Source organism: Pezoporus occidentalis, unplaced genomic scaffold, assembly GCF_034315485.1.
Source record: "Pezoporus occidentalis ecotype Australia unplaced genomic scaffold, CSIRO_AGI_Poc_V1 ctg258, whole genome shotgun sequence".
In the NCBI taxonomy this organism is placed as follows: Eukaryota; Metazoa; Chordata; class Aves; order Psittaciformes; family Psittacidae; genus Pezoporus; species Pezoporus occidentalis.
Window position 1 is genome coordinate 125,544 of NW_026914480.1, and position 22,493 is coordinate 148,036.

Below are 22,493 nucleotides of genomic sequence, written 5' to 3' on the forward strand. Positions count from 1 at the left end.
GGCGCACGGCGATGACGCAGCAGCGCGCGCCGCTGGCCCCGGTTCCGTCCCCGCCTCCCCGCCGCCGCCGCCATGTTCCGGAGCCTGCTGGTGGCGGCGGCGCAGCGGCCTCAGGCCCCGGGCGGGTCCCCGCGGCCGCCCCCCGGCCCCGGCCCCGCGGGCGAGGCGCTGGAGGCTCAGTTCAGCTGCCCCATCTGCCTCGAGGTGTTCCACCGCGCCGTCGGCATCGCGGGATGCGGACACACGTGAGCCGGGGCCCGGGGCGGCGGCGGCGGCGGGGACACCGGCCCGGCCCGACCCAGAGCCCGCTTGGCGCTCCCCCAGCGCACCGGGGCCTCTGTCCCGTGACCCGGCCGGCACCGGTCCCGTCCCGGTACCGGGATCCCCCCCCATCCCCACCCCGTACCCGCGGTCCGGTACCGGTGTCCCCATGCCACCGCCCCATCCCGGTACGGTGACCTCCATCAGCTGATGCCTATCCCCCCTACCAGCCTGCTGGGGGGACCCTCATTGTTCCTTCTCCATTCAGCCCGGTACCGGTACCCCCCATCTCCCCCACAGCCCGGTACCGGTACCCTCCATCTCCCCCACAGCCCGGTACCGGTACCCTCCATCTCCCCCACAGCCCGGTACCGGTACCCTCCATCTCCCCTACAGCCCGGTACCGGTACCCTCCATCTCCCCTGCAGCCCGGTACCGGTACCCTCCATCTCCCCCACAGCCCGGTACCGGTACCCTCCATCTCCCCTACAGCCCGGTACCGGTACCCTCCATCTCCCCTGCAGCCCGGTACCGGTACCCTCCATCTCCCCCACAGCCCGGTACCGGTACCCTCCATCTCCCCTACAGCCTGGTACCGGTACCTTCCATCTCCCCCACAGCCCGGTACCGGTACCCTCCATCTCCCCTACAGCCCGGTACCGGTACCCTCCATCTCCCCCACAGCCCGGTACCGGGGCCCCCAGCAGCTCCATCAGCACCGCGTGCCTTGCCCCCATCCTGAAGCCCGTTTCCCCCCTGGGGAGCTGGGTGCTGCCTTGTTCCCCCACTGTGTGCACCCGAGGGTCTTAACTCCGTTGATCACCTGAACCTTGCCCCTCTGTGCCCACACCTGGTTCATGCCCCCAGTGTCAGCCCGGGTCTAACCCGATGGGAATCCTGCCCTGACCCCACAGGTGCTGTGCACCGTTCCCATTGCCCCCGGTACATGGTGAAGGGCTGAAGCGCTGCCTTGGGGAGCAGGGGTCTGCTTGTCCCCCTTTCCCATCCTGTTCCTCGCTCTTCCCCCCATCTCCAGCACATTTGGGGCTGGGGGTGCTTCCTGGGGTGATGGCAGTGGCATGGGGCAAGGGGCACTGTGGCTGTCCCTCAGCAGGGGCTCGGCAGCGGCATTTCATTCCCCCGTTGTGGGTGATGTGAGCTGGGCTGGCAGCGGAGGGGATGGGGATGCCGTGACCATTGACTTTGTGGAGACGGAGCTGCTTTGCCTTGTGCCTGGGGGTCCCTTTCTGTGCTTCCTCTCCACTGCTTTGATTTCTCATCCCTGCTGCTGCAGGCATAAGGACCTTGAAAGGAGGTGAACTGGGCTCTGATGTGCTCACTGCCTTTATTCCTGCATGGCCTCAATGCTCAGCACCAGTTGTTGTTTGGCTCTGTTCAAATCCACTCCCAGCCTCAGGTCTCAGTGCCTCAGCAGTGCCTGCCCCCTCCTGCACCCTGTCCCAGGCTCCCAGTTCTCCCATTGGAGATGCTGATCCCTGAGGTTTGGGGCTGCTCTGCAGCCTGGGGTGTCCTGGGGCTGGGGTCCCCCTTCTCCTCCCTACATCAGGTTGCTGAGTGTCACTCTCTGTGCCCCCAGATTTTGTGGGGAGTGCCTGCAGCCCTGCCTGCAAGTGCCATCCCCTCTGTGCCCGCTCTGCCGCATGCCCTTCGATCCCAAGAAGGTGGAGAAGGCTTCCAGTGTGGAGAAACAGCTTTCGTCCTACAAGGCTCCCTGCAGAGGCTGCAGCAAGAAGGTAAAGCTCATGGGGGAAGGCTGCTCGTACCCATCCTACTGCCTGTCCCATGGCCGGAGGTCACTTGCTGTTGGTGGTTGGGATTGTGGGGGCCTCTGTTTGGAGTGTCCCCTCTTCAGTGTGGCCCCACATTGTGCCCATGAGGTCCCCTACGTGTCACTGCTGCTGCCATGAGCCAGGCAAGCGGGGCTGTGTGGAGATGAAGGCACTCTCTCCTAGCTGCCTTTGTCAGCAGACTGGAGCTATTATTAGACAGTGGGGACCTTCAAAAGCAGGCTGAGGTTTTCCTGCAACACAGGAGAGGCTGAGGCCAAACCAGCTCTGCTCCAAATGAGGGTAAGGATTTAGCTCTTGCTTAAGGTGCTGCAATCTCAGTGGCTGTGGGGAAGCTGAACCAGCAGCATGTCCTGGCCCTGCCTGGGGCAGTCTGGTCTGGGACGCTCCAGGACTGGCTAAAAAGCTATGATTCATGGTGTGTCTCTGCTGATGTACTTCCTGGCTCCCGTTAACTTTGGGGATCTTCTTGTAACTGCCTGGCTGTGACCCAGGGACAGTCCTCTACAGTGTCAGAGCAGTGTGGGGTTTCTGCCTGTCAGCAGTGCCTCCTTTGAGAAGGAAAATGGAGCTAATGTAATAACACAGCCCGGGTGGCCGTGTGTGACCTCTGGGGATATGTGCAGTGAGCACGTGGCCCCAAATCTCTGTCCTGCAAAGAAGAACGTGCTGGTGCAGCGTTTCCATGCTGGTGTGGGTCATCCTGCACAGCCCGGTGTTTGCCCTGGTTGGCCAAAACTGCTGTCCTGAGCTGTGGCAGAAGCTCCAGCACTGTCTGGAAGCTGACAGGAACATCTCTTCTCTCCTTGTGCTCCAGGTGACCCTCGCAAAGATGCGCTCTCACATCTCATCCTGCACGAAAGTGCAGGAGCAGATGGCCAACTGCCCCAAGTTCGTTCCGGTTGTCCCCACATCCCAGCCTATTCCCAGGTACTGCCATGTGTTGGGTAAGGAAACACGTCCCTCCTTGTTGGGCTGCACTGTCACTCTGGTCCCTTACAAGCCCTAAAATCCAAACGTGGGTTTTACTTTCCTCTGGGAAACCAGAGGGAGAAACATCAGCACCGTTTCCCTCCTGTCACCTGCAGGCCCTGTCTGCACTGTATTTCAGAGTGTGGAGTGGGAGGAAGGACCGAGCAAACCAGGGTGGTTCAGCCTGCAACTGGGGTGGGAACGGGCTGGGCTGGTTTCTGCTATGCCTGGATATCACAGTGGGGGTGGCTGGCTTAGTTTGGAAGGAGTCAATGCAGTCCTTTCCTGGGGGATCTGAGCTCGCCCTGGCTCTCTTTAGCAACATTCCCAATCGCTCGACGTTTGTGTGCCCGTACTGTGGGGCCCGGAACCTGGACCAGCAGGAGCTGGTGAAGCACTGCATGGAGAACCACCGCAACGACCCTAACAAAGTGGTGAGTGATGCTGGGAGGGGTTGGTTCTGTGCGGGGTAGCTCCTGGAAATCCAAATACGCCGTAGCTGATGCTGCATCCGAGGCCACCGGCATGCAGAGCTGTGTTTTCCAGCTGGATTAGTTTGTTTTAGATCCCTTTGATGAGAGGTGGGGACCTGCCCCTGTTTGTTTTGTTAAGAGGCTTTCTAGGATGAGCTGCCTCCATCCCCATGTGCTATCAACCTGGGTGGTGCTGGATTTCCTCTCCCCATCTGGGTTGACCACACTGGGTTGACCAGGGCAGGGAACTTGCAGCTTTATCGCTGTCTCAGAGGTGCTCACATGTGTGTGTAACTTGTCAGTGGCCTAAAAGCAGGCTGAGCCATGGGCCAGAGGCTCTGTCCACCAAGAGATCTGCTTGGGGGGGGTGAGGGACCCCCGTTTTAGCACATCCTCTGCAGATCCCACTCTGTCAGAAACAGCGGGAGCGCTGCTCCCCTCTTCAGGAGATAAGAGATGGAAGGGTCTGTGCCTATTAGTCATGGTTCTCTTTTGTCCCTGCCTTCTGCAGGTGTGCCCGGTCTGCTCAGCCATGCCTTGGGGGGACCCCAGCTACAAGAGCGCCAACTTCCTCCAGCACCTCCTTCACAGGCACAAGTTCTCCTATGACACCTTCGTGGTGAGTACCTCAGCTGAAATGGGGTCATCTTCCCCCAGCCTGGAGGGGAAGGGGGCAGATCCTCCTTTAGGCTTTGTGGGAGGCACATGTATAGCCTCTCTCAGGAGACCCTCACAGCTGTGGGGCTGAGCTCCCCCTCTGCTCTTGAGAGAACTCAAGCTGATCCTCATCAGACACACCAGGAAAACCTCTCTGAAGGAGGAGGAAAAAGTTACTGCACCATGAACATGTGCTGTTTCCTCCATGCACTCCATTAAACTCATCCCCTGAGGAGCTGTAACACAAAGGCCTTTTCTTTGAGGCTTCACAAGCAGTGGGAAGGGAACAGTACAGGCTTGGGGGGATCTGGCTGCTGTAGGTGAGCGGTGTCCATGGATCCCCTCTTGGGGAGCTGCTGACCATTCCTGAGTGGAGAGGGGGGGTGTGATTGCCCAGACCTGGCTACAGGGACTGAGGGGAGGTTTTGTCAGCATCGTACCTTTATTGCAGAGCCATTAGAAGTCAGGGAAAGGAACCTCCAAATACTTAGAGAGAAATATCCCCATTTAGGGAGCGATCACTGTGTTGTATAAACCCAAACTGGAGTGATGGAGAAACCTGTGACCCTGCTAGAAAGCTTTTCCCTTTGGGCACAGCTGCTGGCATGGGCATATTTTGTCCCTGTCCTCCACCACGTCTAAGAGCAGGGCTGGTGTTGGCAGATTCCAGGCTGGAGAGGGACTGGGGGCACAAAGGATGCCCCAAGCAGCACGGCATTCCTGGGACACACATGCTGGAGGAACGGGAAGCTCGGTGTCACCATGAAGAGCAGGGAGGGCTCCTTGGTGCTTGATGTAGAATCTGTGTCCTGGCTGTACCACTTATGACCACCCCTCTCTGATTTTAGGACTACAACATTGACGAGGAGGCAGCGTTGCAGGCAGCCCTGGCACTGTCACTGTCCGAGAACTGAGGGTGACTGGGGAGCATCGGACCCCCTTTTGCACACTCAGCCTTCCCACTGGGGAGGCACGGAGCTTATCAATCCCCTGGAGACCCGCTGCTGCTGCTCTTCCCTCTCCTCTCTGTGCACATCCCACCTTGTTTAAGAAGGTGGAGTGTCCTTATGTCGAGCTGGACCGGTGAGTGAGCAGAGACTTCATGCAGGGAGGAGAGAGGAGTCGGCACCGGAGGGATGGGACCGTTCCTCCATTAGGCATTTCATACCCATATACAGAGTATATACCTGTGTCCAGATCTATTTATTATTAGATGCTTTTTGGCACCGTTTGTCTTCATGCTCTCTGTTGCAATTGAATAGGTACGTCAAACCTGGATGCATTTAATGCAGAAATGCCCTAATTGGAACCTGCAATCATCCATGTCCTTTGTGGAAAGGAAGAAAACGACACGGAGCATCCTTTGGGTTTTGAAACTCCACAAGGTTATTGCCAGAGACATCGATCTGTCCCGTCCCCAGTGCTGCTTCCTTTGCTGCCCAGGCCAGGCTGAATCCCAGGGCAGGACAATGGGTTCGGAGGAGTCCACAGCAATGGCATCCAGTGAAACTCTCACCTTTCCCATTTTGTACCGGCTCTTGTGATACTGAGTTCTTGCGTTTTTCTACATGAATCAGCGTGATGCCTTTTCCACGTTTTATAGAGCGGGAACAGAAGCTGTTAACTCTTCACACTGCAATATCCGACACTGAGGACAAGAGTATTTTTATGGAACATTATTAAGAAAGTCTATTTTTAAAACAAAGAATACCCCAAACACACAAACACGCTGTGGGTTTGAAATCAGGTAGGAGGCAGTAGCCGGACCCCAGACTGATGTTTGTGCCTGGATGTCCTCTGGCTGTTTCTGACCCATTCCCTTCCCTTGTTGGCATGTTGTGATACAGGACACGCTGGGTCAGAGCAGCACCTCTTTGGCTGCCTCTTCAGGCTGCCTTTTTGGGGAGCTGCAGCATCACTTGTGTTCTCCAGCATCTGCTAACCATGTACAGGGCTAGTGGTCAGGCTTGGGATGGCTGAGCCCTTGCAGGCATTGCTCCGTGGCACTGCTCAGTGTGGTTTTGGTTTGTGAAGGAGCAGGCAGGTTAGTTGTGGGGTGTTGGTATTCACTATGGAGCAGCTGGACTGTGTCTGGGTGATGGGTGTGCAGGAGGGATGTCTGCCTGTGCAGGATCCTATCCCCAGCACTGGGCATCTTGTCCCCCTGAAATAGGGGATTGCATCTCCCTTCCTTGGGAACAGGGCACACATGGGCAGATGTTGATCCAAGAGATGCTCCATAGCATCCTGGTGACCTGTCCTCTTCCATGTCCCCTTCCTGTGTGCCCTCACTTCCTGCTGCTGGTGGGGTTTGCTCTGCTGGGCTGGGAGAGGGTGGAAGTGGGATCTCCACCTGCAGGCCTTGGTTGTGCTGCTGCCAGCCTGAGCATGCCCCCCTATGCAGCAGAAATCGTGTCCCTTATGAAGGGTCTTCACTGGTGCTTGGGGAGAGAAGCTTTGTGCTGGGGCCCTGCCACCTTTTGGGGTCTCACCAGTGACTGGATCAGCCCAGGGCTCTCAGTGAAGGACCTGTGATGCACGGTACCTTCCGGTGAGGGTTTGCAGGGGAGAGGTTTGGGAGAGCAGTCCCTCTGCATGTCCCTGCTTGGTTTATCCGAGGCTCCAGCTCTGCCCTAGCAATACTGTCCTGGTTTTCACCTTTGATTTGAATGGTACTGGATGGTTTGGGGGCTGTGAGTTTCCCATGCTGCCAGCAGCTCTGTGAGGAGCATGCAGACTATGGCAGGGAAAGGGCTGGAGCTGCTCTGCTCCCCTAGCAAGGAGGGATGGGGTCTTCTCTTACCAGCACTACTGGTACCTGCCCAACCAGGAACGTGGCCCTGGTGGGATGGGGAGCACTGGTATCTCCAAAGGGACCCGTGAGGGTCTCCTTGTCCCATCCCTAGCTGGGACACTCATATCCTGAAGCAGCCTCCATTGGCTCTCACTTGCAGGGAGCTCCCTGTCTCTGGGACAGCACTGTTAACCTCTTGTCTCCTTCCTTCCTTCCTCTTCCTTTCTGCCCCACAGCGCCAGAGCCGGGGTGAAAGAGCTGCTTTTGTAAAGCACTTTAAGGCGCAGGCAGGCACTGCACGGGCAGCTCCTGCCTCTCCCCACGGGGTGCTCTCCGGCCGGGATGTGCCGGGAATGCCGCCGTGGTTCGTCCATGTGTTCCCCGTGACTTTTTGCATATCCAGAACTTTTACTGTTTTTTGATGAAGAATCAGATCAATAATGTATTTGTAGCAAACCATTTTTCTCAATAAAGGCAGTTTCATCCATGCCTGGTCTCCCTTGTGCCATCAGTGCTGTGTCTTTGGGATGCGGGATGGAACCATGGGGTGCATGCCCCCAATCCTGGCTTCTCGGGCTTCTCCTTTCCCAAACACAGGGCTTGGGTTTGCAGCTTTGTCCTTATCTTATCATCTCCTCCTGTTAATAGCGATGCTGTTTGATCCCAGAGCCAGGCACTGCCAAACCTGGTGTGGGGATCCCCCCATCACATCCCAGCTCTGTGTCCTGCCATCCCTGGCACTCGAAGACGGGACATGGGGAGGGCGCTTGGCACCATGTCCTGTCCCTGGAGCCGCACTGGGCACTGGCCAGGGGACCACGTCGGGTGTTCCTTCCCCGGGTATCCCAGGGAGGTGTCCTGGCTCCGAGCCCCATCGGGGTTCTCCAGGGACATGGGCTGGCTCTGCACAGCCAATCCCTGCAGTGAGGAGAGACCGATCCAGGGAGCAGCCGCTGGTGTCCCTTTGGAGCGGTACAGGGTTCACCCTTGTCCCAGGGCTCCTGTTGCCCCAAGTGTAAGTCTTGGGGACACGATGGCCAGGGCTCATCACACTGAGGAACCCCCTTATCTGCCCCCTGAACAGCCCCTGTGAGGCCTTCCAGGGCCAGGAGGGCATGGCAGCAGAGGGGACGGATGTGTGGCCATGCAATGGTGGGCACCACCACCACCGTGTCTGCCTGTGCCTGCAGGGAGAAGGGGTGCTGAGGGTCCCAATGAGCTGAGGGTCTGCTCCGTCCTCACCTACCTCACTCCATGGGGACGCTACAGGCAGTGGGATCCCATTTGTGGTGGCAGCACTTGGGGACACGACTGTCCCCAGCGCTGTCCCTTACACCTGCAAGTAGCTGGCCCAGTGCTAATGAGCCCTGGGTCCTTATGGAACCTACTGGTGCCTGCAGGGACACAACAGAGGGACACAGAGTGGGGACACATGAGCAGAGGAAACGTGTTCCCTATTGCTGGCACGGCTTTTCCTCTTCAGCCAGCACCGTGTCCCACCAGCCCTGGGACAGGATCCAGCTGGAATCTCACTGCCAGACCCTCTATGTGTTCTGTAGAGCATCTTCCTCCTGTCCTGCATCCCCACAGCTCCCAGCCCAGAGGGGGATTACAGCAGGGCCCCTAAAAAGAACCCTGGTGCCATTCTGGGGTCTGGCCTGGCCAAATGGGGCTGGGATGGCAGAGATGGTGGGGACAAGGACATCCTGCAAGTGGCCCTGAGCATCCCTATGGCATGGCCAGTGTCTGGATGATGACAGTGGGACTGTCCCCACCGCAGGGGTCCCAGTGCCATCCCTATGACCCCCAGTACATGGTGGTGGGGACCCTTGTGCCAGGGCATGGAGGGGGGGACAGGCTGGATGAGGTGGGTGCCAGAGGAAGCTGCTTTGTGCATCCCTGCTGCTAAATCGGGTCCCGCAGCTGAGGGGAAAGAATCCCACATCCCGGAATAGCTGCGTGCCGAGTCCTCCACTCCCACCCATGGAAAATGCCTATAAATACCGGGGTGTGGGGCCAGGGACCCCTGCCCTGCCACCGAGGGAGCACCACAGTGTCACCCACATCCCCCCCAACACCCGGAGCTGGGGGTATTTTATGCTGCAATGAGTGACCACAGGAGGGGGGTGACACAGGCAGTGGATCTGGGTTGGGGGGTGCCCATAGGGATGAATGGGGCCACCCAGGTGCTGCTGCGCTGAGGGCATTGGGAGCACTAAGAGGGGAATGGGAGCACTGGAAGGATGCTGGGGGCACTGGGTCCATTGGAGGGGCACTGGGGTATTGGGGTACAGCACATACTGGGAGCACTGGGGGCTGTGAAGGTGCTGGGGGCACTGGAGGCACTGGGATCCTGAAGGCTCTGGGAGCACCGGGGAAGCACTGGGGATATTGGGAACATTGGGATGGGATGTGGTGTAGCGGTATTGGGGGCACTGGAGACACTGAGCCAGTGCTGGGATAACTGGGAGAGCTGGGGCATCAGGGACAGTGGAGGTAATGAGAGAGCAGGGAACACTGTAGTAGCACTGGAAAACTGGGGTTTGGAGTTTTGGGAGCACTGGGAACACTGGAGGGATAGGGAACACTGGGGGCACTGGGGACAACGGCAGTACTGGGGGGCACTGGGGGCACTGGGAGCACTGGGGGCAATGTGAGTACTGGGAGCACTGGGGGCACTGGGAGCACTCAGGGGCACTGGAGCACTGGAAGCATTGGGGGACACTGGGAGCGCTGGGGACACTGGGGGCACTGGGGAACACTAGGAGGCACTGGTAGTACTAGGGGCACGGGGGCACTGGGAGCACTGGGGGCACTGGGGAGCATTGGGGGCACTGCGGGGCACTGGAAGCCCTGGGAGCACGGGGGGCACTGGGAGGGGCACTGAAAGCACTGGAGGGGGGGCACTGGAAGCACTGGAAGCACTGGGAACACTGGGGGCACTGGGGTGCACTGGAAGCACTGGGAGTACTGGGAGCACTGGGGACACTGGGAGCACTGGGGGCACTGAGGGCGCTGGAGGCACTGGGAGCACTGGGAGCACTGGGGGCCCTGGAAGCACTGGAAGCACTGAGAGCACTGGGGGACACTGGGAGCGCTGGGGGCACTGGGAAGCACTAGGGGGCACTGGTAGTACTAGGGGCACTGGGAGCACTGGGGGCAATAGGGGCACTGGGGTGCGCTGGGAACACTGGGGGCACTGGGAGCACTGGGGGCACTGGGGGGCATTGGGGGCACTGAGGGCACTGAGGGGCACTGGAAGCACTGCGAGCACTGGGGGTTACTTGGAGCACTGGAAGCACTGGGGGGCACTGGGAGGGGTACTGGAAGCACTGGGGGGGCACTGGAAGCACTGGGAGCACTGGGAGCACTGGAAGCACTGGGAGCACTGGGGGCACTGGAAGCACTGAGAGCACTGGGGGCACTGGGGGCACTGGGGGCACTGGGGAGCACTAGGGGGCACTGGTAGTACTAGGGGCACTGGGAGCACTGGGGGCAATGGGGGCACTAGGGTGCGCTGGGAACACTGGGGGCACTGGGAGCACTGGGGGCACTGGGGGGCATTGGGGGCACTGAGGGCACTGAGGGGCACTGGAAGCACTGCGAGCACTGGGGGGTACTTGGAGCACTGGAAGCACTGGGGGGCACTGGGAGGGGTACTGGAAGCACTGGGGGTGGACACTGGAAGCACTGAGAGCACTGGGGGCACTGGGAGCACTGGGGGCACTGGGGACACTGGGATCACTCGGGGCGCTGGAGGCACTGGGAGCACTGGGGGCACTGGAAGCACTGGGAGCACTGGGGACACTGGGATCACTGGGGCGCTGGAGGCACTGGGAGCACTGGGAGCACTGGGGGCGCTGGGAGCACTGGGAGCACTGGGGGCACTGGGAGCACTGGGAGCACTGGAAGCACTGGGAACACTGGGGACACTGGGAGCACTGGGGCGCTGGAGGCACTGGGAGCACTGGGGGCGCTGGGGGCACTGGGAGCACTGGGAGCGCTGGGGGCACTGGGAGCACTGGGGGCACTGGAAGCACTGGGAGCACTGGGGGACACTGGGAGCGCTGGGAACACTGGGGGCACTGGGAAGCACTAGGGGGCACTGGTACTATTAGGGGCACTGGGAGCACTGGGGGCAATGGGGGCACTGGGGTGCGCTGGGAACACTGGGGGCACTGAGGGGCATTGGGGGCACTGAGGGGCACTGGAAGCACTGCGAGCACTGGGGGGTAATTGGAGCACTGGAAGCACTGGATGGCACTGGAAGCACTGGTGGGCACTGGATGGCACTGGAAGCAGTGGGGGCACTGGAAGCACTGGGAGCACTTGGGGGCACTGGAAGCACTGGTGGGCACTGGATGGCACTGGGAGCACTGGAAGCACTGGATGACACTGGGAGCACTAGGGGGCACTGGGAGCACCTGGGGCAATGGGGGCAATGGGAGCACTGGGAGCACTGGAAGCACTGGGGGCAATGGGGGCACTGGGAGCACTGGAAGCACTGGGGGCAATGGGGGCACTGGGAGCACTGGAAGCACTGGATGACACTGGAAGCACTGGAAACACTGGGGGGCACTGGTGGCACTGGGAGCACTGGAAGCACTGGATGACACTGGGAGCACTGAGAGCACTGGGGGCAATGGGGGCACTGGGAGCCCTGGAAGCACTGGATGGCACTGGAAGCACTGGAAACACTGGGGGGCACTGGTGGCACTGGGAGCACTGGAAGCACTGGATGACACTGGGAGCACTGAGAGCACTGGGGGCAATGGGGGCACTGGGAGCCCTGGAAGCACTGGATGGCACTGGAAGCACTGGAAACACTGGGGGGCACTGGTGGCACTGGGAGCACTGGAAGCACTGGATGACACTGGGAGCACTGAGAGCACTGGGGGCAATGGGGGCACTGGGAGCCCTGGAAGCACTGGATGGCACTGGAAGCACTGGAAACACTGGGGGGCACTGGTGGCACTGTCTCCGCACTGTCGCCACTGCGCATGCGCTGCCCGTTCCCGACTCGGAGATGGCTCCCCCCGAGCGCCGACCCCAGCGCCGGCGGAGGGGAGGGGGGCGGAGCCTCCCCGTGGTCCGATCGCTGCCATTGGATGCCAGGAGCCGGGCGCTGCGGGATCAGCCAATGGCGAGGCGGGAGCCACCCGCAGGCCACGCTGACGCGCAGGGCGCGGGGCCGGGGCTCCATGCTGCCCACAGCGTGCCCGCAGCGCCATGGCGGTGTCCGCGGTGACCTGCACGGCGCCCGTCAACATCGCCGTCATCAAGTACTGTGAGTGCCGCCCCACCGGGAACGGGACCGGGACACCCGGTGCGGGCCGGGGCGGGGGGGGTGTGTGTGTGTGTGTGTTGGAGGTGGCTGAGGTGCGGTGCCAGGCCGTCCCCCTTGTGCCGTGCGGGGCTTAGGGGTGGATGATGGCTCCCTGCAAGTGCCTGGCAGGAGGATGGAGCCAGGAGGGGCTGCGCTCTGCTGCCAGTGGGACAAGAGGAAACGGCCCCAAGCTGCACCAGGGCAGGGTTAGGTGGAGCTGAGGAACAATTCCTGCCCCAGAGGGTGCGCAGGCATCGGAACAGGCTGCCCAGGGCAGGGCTGCAGTCAGCGTCCCTGGAGACGAGGCCTCAGTGTCGTGGGTTGGTGGGATAATGTTTGGGGTCGATGGTGTCAAAGTCCTTCCAGACCCTGCGCATCCTATGCCATGCTGAATGATGTGGTGCTGTACCTACCTGTGCTGAGCTGTGCCGTGCCGTGCGCTCTCTTGCAGGGGGCAAGCGGGACAATGACCTCATCCTGCCCATCAACTCCTCCCTGAGCGTCACGCTGCACCAGGACCAGGTTGGGATGGGGTCAGGACCAGGCTCAGGCCCCTCTGTCCCCCCATCCCATGCAGGGGTTGGGGGGGGGGGGTGTGGACCCTCCGACTGCACTGACCCCCATTTCCCTGCAGCTCAAGACCACCACCACGGCCGCTGCAAGCCGGGACTTCACGGAGGACCGGCTATGGCTGAACGGGGAGGAGGCGGATGTGGGGCACCCCCGGCTGCAGGCCTGCCTGCGGGAGGGTGAGTGTCCCCCATCCCATCCCATCCACCGGGAAGCGCTGCTCCCCATTGCATCCCCAGTTCCTCCCTGTATCCCTCACAGTGCGGCGCCTGGCCCGAAAGCGCCGGGGCAGCAGCACGGAGGACACGGCCGCGCTCAGCCTCTCCTACAAGGTCCACATCGCCACCGAGAACAACTTCCCCACCGCAGCCGGTTTGGCATCCTCCGCTGCCGGCTACGCCTGCCTGGGTGGGTGAGCCGGGACACGGGGGACACCGCATCCCAGGCCTGTCCCCACCATCCTGACCCCGTCCCCGTCCCCGCAGTGTCCACGCTGGCGCGGCTGTACGGCGTGGAGGGCGAGCTGTCGGAGGTGGCACGGCGTGGCTCGGGCAGTGCTTGCCGCAGCATGCTGGGGGGCTTCGTGCAGTGGCAGCGGGGCGAGCGGCCGGACGGCAGGGACAGCATCGCGCAGCAAGTGGCCCCCGAAACGCACTGGCCCGAGCTCAGGGTCCTCGTCCTGGTGGTGAGGGGCTGGGGACGGGGTGTGTGGCTGTAACCATCACCCACTGGCGATGGTGATGGAGCACCCCAACACTATGTGGGTGCTGACCCTGGGGATCAGGGGGTGCCCCCTTGCTGAGGATGGGGGATCAGGGGATGCCCCTTGTTGGGGCTTGGGGATCAGGGGATGCCCCTTGTTGGGGCTTGGGGATCAGGGGATGCTCCTTTCTGGGGCTGAGGGGATCAGGGGGTGCCCCTTGTTGGGGCTTGGGGATCAGGGGATGCTCCTTTCTGGGGCTGGGGGTATCAGGGGGTGCCCCTTGCTAGGGATGGGGATCAGGGAGTGCCCCCTGTTTGGGCTTGGGGATCAGGGGGTGTCTTTTTCTGGGGCTGGGGGGATCAGGGGGTGCCCCTTGCTGGGGATGGGTGATCACGGGTGACTCTTGCTGGGGATGGGTGGATCAGGGGATGCTCCTTGCTGGGGCTGGGGTATCAGGGAATGCCCGTTGCTGGGGATGGGAGCTCATGGGGGGTGTTATATCCCATTGTCTGTGCCCCCCCCCAGGTCAGTGGTGAGAAGAAGCAGGTTGGCAGCACAGCAGGGATGCAGACCAGCGTGGACACCAGCCCCTTGCTGAAGGTAGGGAGCTCAATCCTGTCCAGCACAGCTGCCTGCAGGCAGGGTTTGGGGTCCTGGTTCCCTTAGGATGGTATTTCTCCATCCTTGGGAGCACTGAGGGAGCATGGGGGATGTTGCGTGAACCCCACAGGGTGATGTGGGTGCTGTGGGTGTCACCAAACTGAGGTGACCACGGCTCCAATCACGGCAGCACCGTGCAGAGGTGGTGGTGCCGGAGCGCCTGGCCCTGATGGTGCGGCACATCCGTGAGCGGGACTTTGAGGGCTTTGGGAAGCTCACCATGCAGGACAGCAACCAGTTCCACGCCACCTGCCTCGACACCTTCCCCCCCATCTTCTACCTCAATGACATCTCACGGAACATCATCGCCTTAGCGCACCGCTTCAATGCCCACCACGGGTGCACCAAGGTACCCACGCCGCCCCCATGGGGCTCTGGGTGTGCTCTGGTGCTGTGGTCCCTCACCCCACGTTGGGTCTCATCTCACCACAGGTAGCATACACCTTTGATGCCGGCCCCAACGCCGTCATCTTCATGCTGGCCGACACCGTGGCTGAGTTCGTGGAGGTGGTGAGACGCAGCTTCCCCCCCTCCACCAACGGGGACCAGTAAGGGCGATGCCGTGGCTCACTGTGGGGCGCAGGGTGGTGGGGCTGTGGCAGGGGCTGACGGCTCCGCTGTGCCGCAGGTTTGTGCGTGGGCTCCCTGTGAGCTCGGCCTCGCTGCCAGAGGAGCTGCTCGCAGCCGTGGTGGCTGAGCCGGTGCCGGGGGCTGTCCGGTACATCCTGCACACCAAGGTATGGGGCTGGGGGGAGCATGGGGCAGGGGAGCCCGTCTGCCCATCACCAGGGCTGGGTATGGGACCCCATCCGCATCCGCACCCCCGGGGTTGTGCATGAGACCCCATCTGTGGCCCCAGGGGTCTGTGTGTGACCCTGATCCTGTCCCCAGGGGTGTATAGGACCCTATTTCCATCTCTGGGTTATGTGAGACCCCATCCCCAGGAGCTCTGCAAGACTCTTGTCTCCAGGGATGCACCTGACACCATCCCTGTCCTCAAGAGTCCACAGGACCCCATTCACATCCCCAGGGGTGTATGTGTGACCCCATCCCTGTCACCAGGGGTGTACAGGACTCTGTCCCTGTCTCCATGGGGTTATGTGAGACCCCATCTGTGTCCCCATCCACAGGGGTGTCTGCAGGACCCTGTCTCCAGGGGTGTATGTGTGACCACATCCCTGTCCCCCAGGGTGTACAGGACCCTATCCCATCCCCAGAGTTGTGTGCGGAGTCCCACCCCTGTTCCCAAGAGTGCACAGGACCCTGTTCCCCTTCCCATCCTGGTGAGGGGGTGTGAGAGCTTGTCCCCATCCGCAAGGTTGTGCATGAGCTGCTATCCCCATCCCCAGGGGTACAGAGAACCCCATTCCCATCCCTGTCCCCATCCTGAGGGTTGTGTGTGGGACCCTATCCCTGTCCCCCATCCTTAGACATGTTCCCATGAGCATGACCCGTTGGGGTGCCCTTTTGAGGTCTGTGGGGCCCAGAGCTGCCCCCCAGCCCCAAAGGGCTGCCCTGCAGGCAGCGGAGCTCCCTGGTGCCCGTAACCCATCTCCTGCCCCACAGCCTGGCCCCGGACCCCAGTTCCTGGATGACCCCAGCCAGCACCTCCTGGGAGCAGATGGGCTGCCCTGCCAGACAGCCTGAGCCCGGTGACACCGCCAGGGACAACTGATGTGCCAGGGGGCTCTGCCGGTGCCACCCTGGTGCGAAGCTGTCCCCAGCCCTGGGCAGGTTGTGACCCCAGGGCTGGTTTTTACTCTTTTGTAAGGATATAAAGCTTCTGCAGTGCTGTTCTGGGGTACCCAGGCTCCACAGGTGATGCTGGGGTGGGGGACAGGAGACAGGGCTGGTTCATCCTCATGGCTCTGCCTGCCAGGCTGGGGCTGATCCTGTCTTCCCTGCACAACCTCTGTCACCCCACGTGGCCCCTGTGCTTCCCCTGTCATAGAGTCATAGAACAGAGTTGGAACATCCAGTTCCAGCCTCCCTGCCATGGGCAGGGACGCCTCACACTAAACCATGGCACCCAAGGCTCTGTCCAACCTGGCCTTGAACACTGCCAAGGACGGAGCATTCACAGCTTCCCTGGGCAACCCATTCCAGTGCCTCACCACCCTTACAGTAAAGAACTTCCTCCTTATATCCAATCTAAACTTCCTCTGTTTAAGTCTGTACCCATTCCCCCTTGTCCTGTCACTACAGTCCCTGATGAAGAGTCCCTCTCCAGCATCCTCATAGCCCCCTTCAGACACTGTAAGGCTGCTATGGAAGCCTGTCCCCCCCGTGTCCATTGTGGGGCTGTTTCTGTTCCCTTTCCCCCCCCGCTGTCCCTGCTAGGACTGACGCTGTCCTCCTGTGCCCCTTGCAGGACTGATCCTGTCTCTCAGATGTCTCTACTGGGGCTGATCCTGGCCCTCAGCATCACCCTTGTCACCCCACATGGCCCCTGTTCCCCCCAGTGACCCTCATAGGGCTGAGCCTGTCCCCTTGGACCGGAACCCCCTTCACCACCCTCATCGCCCCACATGTCCCGTGCGCGACCCCTGTGTCCCGGTGTGACCCCTGCGTAGGGGGCTGGAGCGGGTCTCTATGGGGGCGTGGCCTACGAGGGGGGGCGTGGCTTCCGGGAAGGGGCGTGGCCGGCGCTGGTTGCGCATCATCCTTCCTGGTCGGGCCGCGCCGAACCGAGCCGAAGCGAATCGGAGGGGGGGGACCCGAAGCGGGCCGAGCGCAGCCGAAGGGGCTCGGGGGAGCCATGGGGCAGATCGAGTGGGCCATGTGGGCCAACGAGCAGGCACTGGCGGCGGGGCTCAGTGAGTGCCGGGGGGGGGGGAGCAGGGGATGGGGGTGCAGAGTTTGGGGGTGCAGAGGGGCTGGGATGTAGGGTTTAGGGGTGCAGGGACACGGCTTGGGGTGCAGAGGGGTTGGGATGTAGGGTTTAGGGGTGCAGGGACACGGCTTGGGGTGCAGAGGGGCTGGGATGCAGGGCTTGGGGTGCAGGGACACGGCTTGGGGTGCAGAGGGGCTGGGATGTAGGGTTTAGGGGTGCAGGGACACGGCTTGGGGTGCAGAGGGGTTGGGATGTAGGGTTTAGGGGTGCAGGGGCAGGGTTTGTGGGGTGCAGCGTCTGGGGGTGCAGAGGGGTGGGGCTGCAGAGCAGTGAGGGGTCGGGTAGGGGTTTGGGGGGATGCAGGGGCAGAGGGTGCAGGGTCTGGGGGTGCAGGGTTTGGGGGGTGCAGAGGAATGGGGCGTCAGGGCTAGGGTCTGGGGGTGCAGGGGCTTTTGGTCCAGGGGCGGCGCTTGGGTGCAGGGTTTGGGGGTACAGAGGGATGGGGGGTGCAGGGTTAGGGTCTGGGGGTTCCGGGGTGGTATTTGGGGGTGCAGGATTTGGGCAGTGCAGGGATAGGGGTGCAGAGGAACGGGGGGTCAGGGGTAGGGGCTGGGGGTGCAGGGGCTTTTGGTGCAGGCACACGGCTTGGGGGTGCATGGTTTGTCTGTGCAGGGTTAGGGTCTGGGGGTTCAGGCGTGGTGTTTGGGGGTGCAGGGTTTGAGGGTGCAGGGTTTGGGGATGCAGGGTTTGGGGGTGCAGGGTTTGAGGGTGCAGGGTTTGGGGATGCAGGGTTTGGGGATGCAGGGTTTGGGGGTGCAGGGTTTGAGGGTGCAGGGTTTGGGGGATGCAGGATCATTGTGAGTGTAGGGTTTGGGGGGTGCAGTGTTTGGGGGGGTGCAGGTTCAGGATTTGTGGGTGCAGGGTTTGTGGGTGCAGAATTTGGGGGTGCAGGGTTTGGGTGTGCATGGTTTGGGGTTGTGGTGTTTGGGGGTTGTGGGTGCAGGGTTTAGTGGGTGCAGGGTTTGGGGGGTGCAGGGTTTGGGGAGTGCAGGGTTTGGGGGGTTACAGGGTTTGAGGGTGCAGGTTTTGGGGATGCAGGGTTTGGGGGTGCAGGGGTTTTGGGTGCAGGGTTTGGGGGATGCAGGATCATTGTGAGTGTAGGGTTTGGGGGGTGCAGTGTTTGGGGGGTGTGGGTGCAGGATTTCTTTGGTGCAGGGTTTGGGGGTGCAGAATTTTGGGGTGCATGGTTTGGGGGTGCTTGGTTTGGTGGGTGTGGGTGTAGGGTTTTGGGGGTGCAGGGTTTGGGGGTGCAGAATTTGGGGGTGTAGGTTTTGGGGTTGCGGGGTTTGGGGGTTTTGGGTGCAGGGTTTTGGGGATGCAGGATCATTGTGAGTGTAGGGTTTGGTGGGTGCAGGGTTTTTGGGGGGCAGGATGAGGGTTTGGGGATGCAGGGATCGAGGAGCTCCGGGGGGTTTCCGGGATGGCGCAAGAGGGAGGCGGCGGGGCCGGCCGCGAAGTGCGGTCCCGTTGGGATTGCGCAGGACGGGAGCCTCCTCTTCCTCCTCGTCCCTCTCCGCTCCCTCCTCCTCCTCCTTCTCCCCCGATGCTTCCTTCCCGCACAGGGCAAGGCTCGGGGGGGGGGGGGGGGTTGGTTAACACAGCGTTCCCCTGTGATCAGCCCCATACTGGGGCCCCCCCGGTTCCCTTCCCTTCAATCCAGGGGCTCCCTGCATGCTGGGGTACAGGGACCGCAGTCCTGGATTGGGGGGGGGGCACGTCTCGGTGTGAGGGGGCTGCATCCTGGGTTTGGGAAGCCGTATCCCTGGTTGCAGGCAGTATTCCAGGTTGACGGGTTGCATCCTGGGGTAGGGGGTTGTATCCCGGATTGGGGGTGCTGTATCCCAGGTTGGGATGCCATATCCTGGATTGGGGTGCCATGTCCCAGATTGGGATGCTGTATCCCAGGTTGGGGGTGCTGTATCCCAGTTGGGGTGCTGTATCCCGGGTTGGGGGTGCTGTATCCCAGGTTGGGATGCCATATCCGGGATTGGAGTGCCATGTCCCAGATTGGGATGCTGTATCCCAGGTTGGGGGTGCTGTATCCCAGTTGGGGTGCTGTATCCCGGGTTGGGGGTGCTGTATCCCAGGTTGGGATGCCATATCCGGGATTGGAGTGCCATGTCCCAGATTGGGATGCTGTATCCCGGGTTGGGGGAGCTGTATCCCAGGTTGGGATGCCATATCCTGGATTGGGGTGCTGTATCCCGGGTTGGGGGTGCTGTGTTCCATGTTGGGATGCTGTATCCTTGTTTGGGGTGCTATATTCTGGGTTGGGGTGCTGTACCCTGGGTTGGGTTCCCTTATTCTGAGTTGGGATTCCGTATCCCAGTTGGGATGCTGTGTCCCAGGTTGGGGGTGCTGTGTCCCATGTTGAGATGCTGTATCCCAGTTGGGATGCCGTGTCCTGGGTTGGGGGTGCTGTATCCCAGTTGGGATGCCGTGTCCTGGGTTGGGGGTGCTGTATCCCAGTTGGGATGCCGTGTCCTGGGTTGGGGGTGCTGTATCCCAGTTGGGATGCCATGTCCCCAGCAGGGACCCACCATCCCCACTCTGCCCCACAGTCATGCTGACGGGTGGGATCGTGGCCGTGGCGGGGCAGTTCAAGGGCTGGTGCTTTGCGGCGTACGCCATGTATCCTTATGGAGAGGATGCCCGGGAGTGGGAATTCCCTGCCCCGATCAGCATGGACAGCAGGAGACACCACCCCCTGCCCAACAGTGGCCCAAGACCTTCTTTCCCTGCCCTGTTTTCCTTTGGGATTGTGCCTATGGACTCATCCTGCCCCCGAGCATCCCTTTCCTTGACCCCCCCCCAGCGCTGCAGGTGTCCTGGTCTGCCTGCTTGAGTACCCAAGGAGCAAGAGAAAGAAGGGCTCCACCATGGAGCGGTGGTAAGTGGGGTGTCCCCCCCATATCCCTGTGGTTTGGGGGTCCTGGTACCCCCCAAACACAGGGTCATGGCACCAGGATTGGGAGCGATGGGATGGGAACAGGGCTGTATCCCATGGATGGGATCCTTGGGGTATCCCATGGACAGACAGCATGGAATGGGGGTCCTTTGGATAACCCCTGAGTTCTGACCCCCCGTTGTGTCTCTGCAGTGGCCAGAGGTACCTGACAGCGGTGGTGAAGCTCTTTGGACCCCTCACAAGGAACTACTACATCCGAGCCGTCCTGCACGCCGCGTAAGTGGGGTATGGGGTCAGGATCGGGGTGCAGCCCCCGATCAGCCCCTTCCAACCCATCCAATGTCCACACACAGCCTGGCCGTCCCCGCCGGCTTCCTCCTCTCCACCATCCTGGGCACCGTCTGCTTGGGCATCGCCAGTGCCATCTACCTGCTGGTGAGTGCAGAGGGGACGGGGGGGGGGGGCAGGTTTATGGGGAGGGGGTGTCCCATTGAAGGAGCCTCATTCCCAACGTGTCCCCCACCTCCGTCCTCGCAGGCCGCGGTGCGTGGGGAGGAGTGGAGCCCCATTGAGCAGCAGCCCCGGGAGCGGCCGCACGTGTGGAGCACCATCAAGCAGCCCCCCAACAACCCCCCGCCACGGCCCCCCCAAGACACCCGCAGGAAGCAGCCGGCGGAGGGGGGGGGTCAGGTGAACCCCATCCCAGTGGAGGCTGAGTGATGGATGGGGACCCCCTCCTGATGCTGCTGCTGCTGCTGCTGCTCGTGCTCCTGCTTCCCAGTGTACTGCAGCTGCTGGGGGGGGAATGGGGTGCTAGGCTCACGGGGATCTTCAAATCCACAGGGATGATCGGGTCCTGGGGGGGTCTCCGGGTGCCAGGGGCTCCCATCTCCTGTGTGTCCTCAAATCCCAAGGGATGCTCAGTTCCTGGGGGTCCACGGCTCCTTGGGATCCCCAAATCCGTGAGGATCATCAGTTCTCCCTGGGATTCCTGGGGAGTCCTCAGATCCACAGAGATGCTCAGCTCCTATGGGGTTTCTAGCTCTCAGGGGCTCCCATCTCCTGTAGATCCTCAAATTCCAAGAGATGCTCAGTTCAATGAGGCATCTCGAGCTTCCACAGGCTCCCCAAATCCCCAGGGATGCTCAGGTCCATGTGGGGTCTCCAGATCCCAGGGGCTGGCCATCTCCTGTGGATCCCCAAATCTCCAGGGATGCTCAGTTCAATGAGGCATCTCCAGCTTCCAGGGGCTCCCCATTTCTTGGGGATCCCCAGATCCACAGGGATGCTCAGATCCATGAGGGATCTCCAGGTCCCATAGGCTCCCCAGGTCCCCAAATCCCTGGGGATCATCAGTTCCCCCTGGGCTCCCCAGTATCCCCAAATCCCCAGTGGTGCTCAGCTCCCTGAGGGGTCCAGCTCTCCAAGCAGCCCTCATTTCTCCGGGATCCCCAGATCCCTGTGGAACACCAGCTCCCCAGGAGATCCCCATCTCCCCATGATGGGGATCAGCAGCTCCGCTCCACACCGGCTCTCGCTGCTTTTTGTCACTTGTGCAGTTGCAATAAAGGTTGGGAAAGACACCGGATGCTCCTGCTTCCCGCTCCGGAGGGGCTGTCACAGATGGGGATGGATTTGGGGGTAGGTTAGGACCGTTGAGTGGAGTTTGAGGACAAACAATGTAGTTACGGGCAAACACGGTGCAGTGTGATCCCTCCTGGGCAGAGCGACAGGGGACATGGGGGCACACACATAGTCCTGTACCACCATAAATGGACCCAGTGGTGTGGTGGATGTGAACGGTCAGACATGGGCCTGCACCCCAGAGGAGCCCCCAAAGCCTGGGGTGACCCCACTGGCAGTGGTCATTTCCCTCCCTGCCCCAGTCAGTGGCTATGAGGGTGCGATGGGGGATCGATGCTGAGACAACATGCCCCATCAGTGTGTGCTGGAGCAGCAGGTCATGGAGGGGATCCTGCCCTTCTGCTCTGCTCTATGAGACCCCAATTGCAGCACTGTGTGCAGTTCTGGTGTCCTCAGCGTAAGGAACATGGAGCTGCTGGAGCAAGGGCAGAGGAGGCCAGGAGGATGCTCAGGGGCTGCAGCACCTCCTGTATGGGGACAGGCTGAGAGCACTGGGGCTGTTCAGCCTGGAGAAGAGAAGCTGCATGGAGACCTCAGAGCAGCTTCCAGTGTCTGAAGGGGGCTATAGGGGTGCTGGGGATGGAGGGACTCTTCATTAGGGACAGGGATAGGACGAGGGGTGATGGGTTCGCCCCACAACGGGGGTGCTGCGGGTACGGGGTGTCCCCAGCAGGGGGTGCTGGGCCCGTGGGAAAGCTGTGGGTGGTGCTGCGGGCACAGGGTTGGACCCCATCCCGTCCCCCCCCCCACCCCGGGGATGGGGCTCCCCTGCATCCCCCCCCTGTGCAATGGGTGCGCTGGGGCATTACCCACCACACTGGGGC

The 22,493-nt window shown here is 61.5% G+C and overlaps 3 protein-coding genes across 5 annotated transcripts; all 3 read left to right on the forward strand.

Moving 5' to 3' along the window:
- The first annotated feature begins 62 nt into the window (after positions 1 to 62).
- Positions 63 to 7,452, forward strand: RNF166 (ring finger protein 166). Of its 3 annotated transcripts, XR_009965808.1 has the most exons (7): positions 63 to 245; positions 1,859 to 2,015; positions 2,887 to 2,999; positions 3,361 to 3,475; positions 4,026 to 4,133; positions 5,020 to 5,254; positions 5,434 to 7,452. XR_009965808.1 is itself a non-coding variant. In XM_062623683.1 (6 exons), exons 1-6 carry the CDS (start codon positions 73 to 75, stop codon positions 5,083 to 5,085), a joined length of 732 nt encoding a protein of 243 aa, XP_062479667.1. In that variant the 5' UTR covers positions 63 to 72; the 3' UTR covers positions 5,086 to 7,452. The 3 variants fall into 3 exon arrangements, 2 of the variants coding, with proteins under 2 accessions (XP_062479667.1, XP_062479668.1); XM_062623683.1 differs by having other exon boundaries at positions 5,020 to 7,452; XM_062623684.1 differs by lacking the exon at positions 63 to 245 and adding an exon at positions 384 to 449 and having other exon boundaries at positions 5,020 to 7,452.
- Positions 7,453 to 12,136: 4,684 nt separating this feature from the next.
- MVD (mevalonate diphosphate decarboxylase) lies at positions 12,137 to 16,015 on the forward strand. Its single transcript, XM_062623714.1, has 10 exons — positions 12,137 to 12,252; positions 12,743 to 12,813; positions 12,926 to 13,040; positions 13,123 to 13,269; positions 13,347 to 13,546; positions 14,090 to 14,164; positions 14,355 to 14,573; positions 14,657 to 14,772; positions 14,853 to 14,961; positions 15,791 to 16,015. Exons 1-10 carry the CDS (start codon positions 12,195 to 12,197, stop codon positions 15,869 to 15,871), a joined length of 1,191 nt encoding a protein of 396 aa, XP_062479698.1. The 5' UTR covers positions 12,137 to 12,194; the 3' UTR covers positions 15,872 to 16,015.
- An 871-nt stretch (positions 16,016 to 16,886) lies between these two features.
- LOC134166244 (cytochrome b-245 light chain) lies at positions 16,887 to 21,246 on the forward strand. Its single transcript, XM_062623715.1, has 6 exons — positions 16,887 to 17,040; positions 19,679 to 19,748; positions 19,933 to 20,007; positions 20,218 to 20,301; positions 20,379 to 20,460; positions 20,563 to 21,246. The coding sequence occupies exons 1-6, from the start codon at positions 16,983 to 16,985 to the stop codon at positions 20,743 to 20,745; spliced, it is 552 nt and encodes a 183-aa protein (XP_062479699.1). The 5' UTR covers positions 16,887 to 16,982; the 3' UTR covers positions 20,746 to 21,246.
- The last annotated feature ends 1,247 nt before the right edge of the window (positions 21,247 to 22,493 follow it).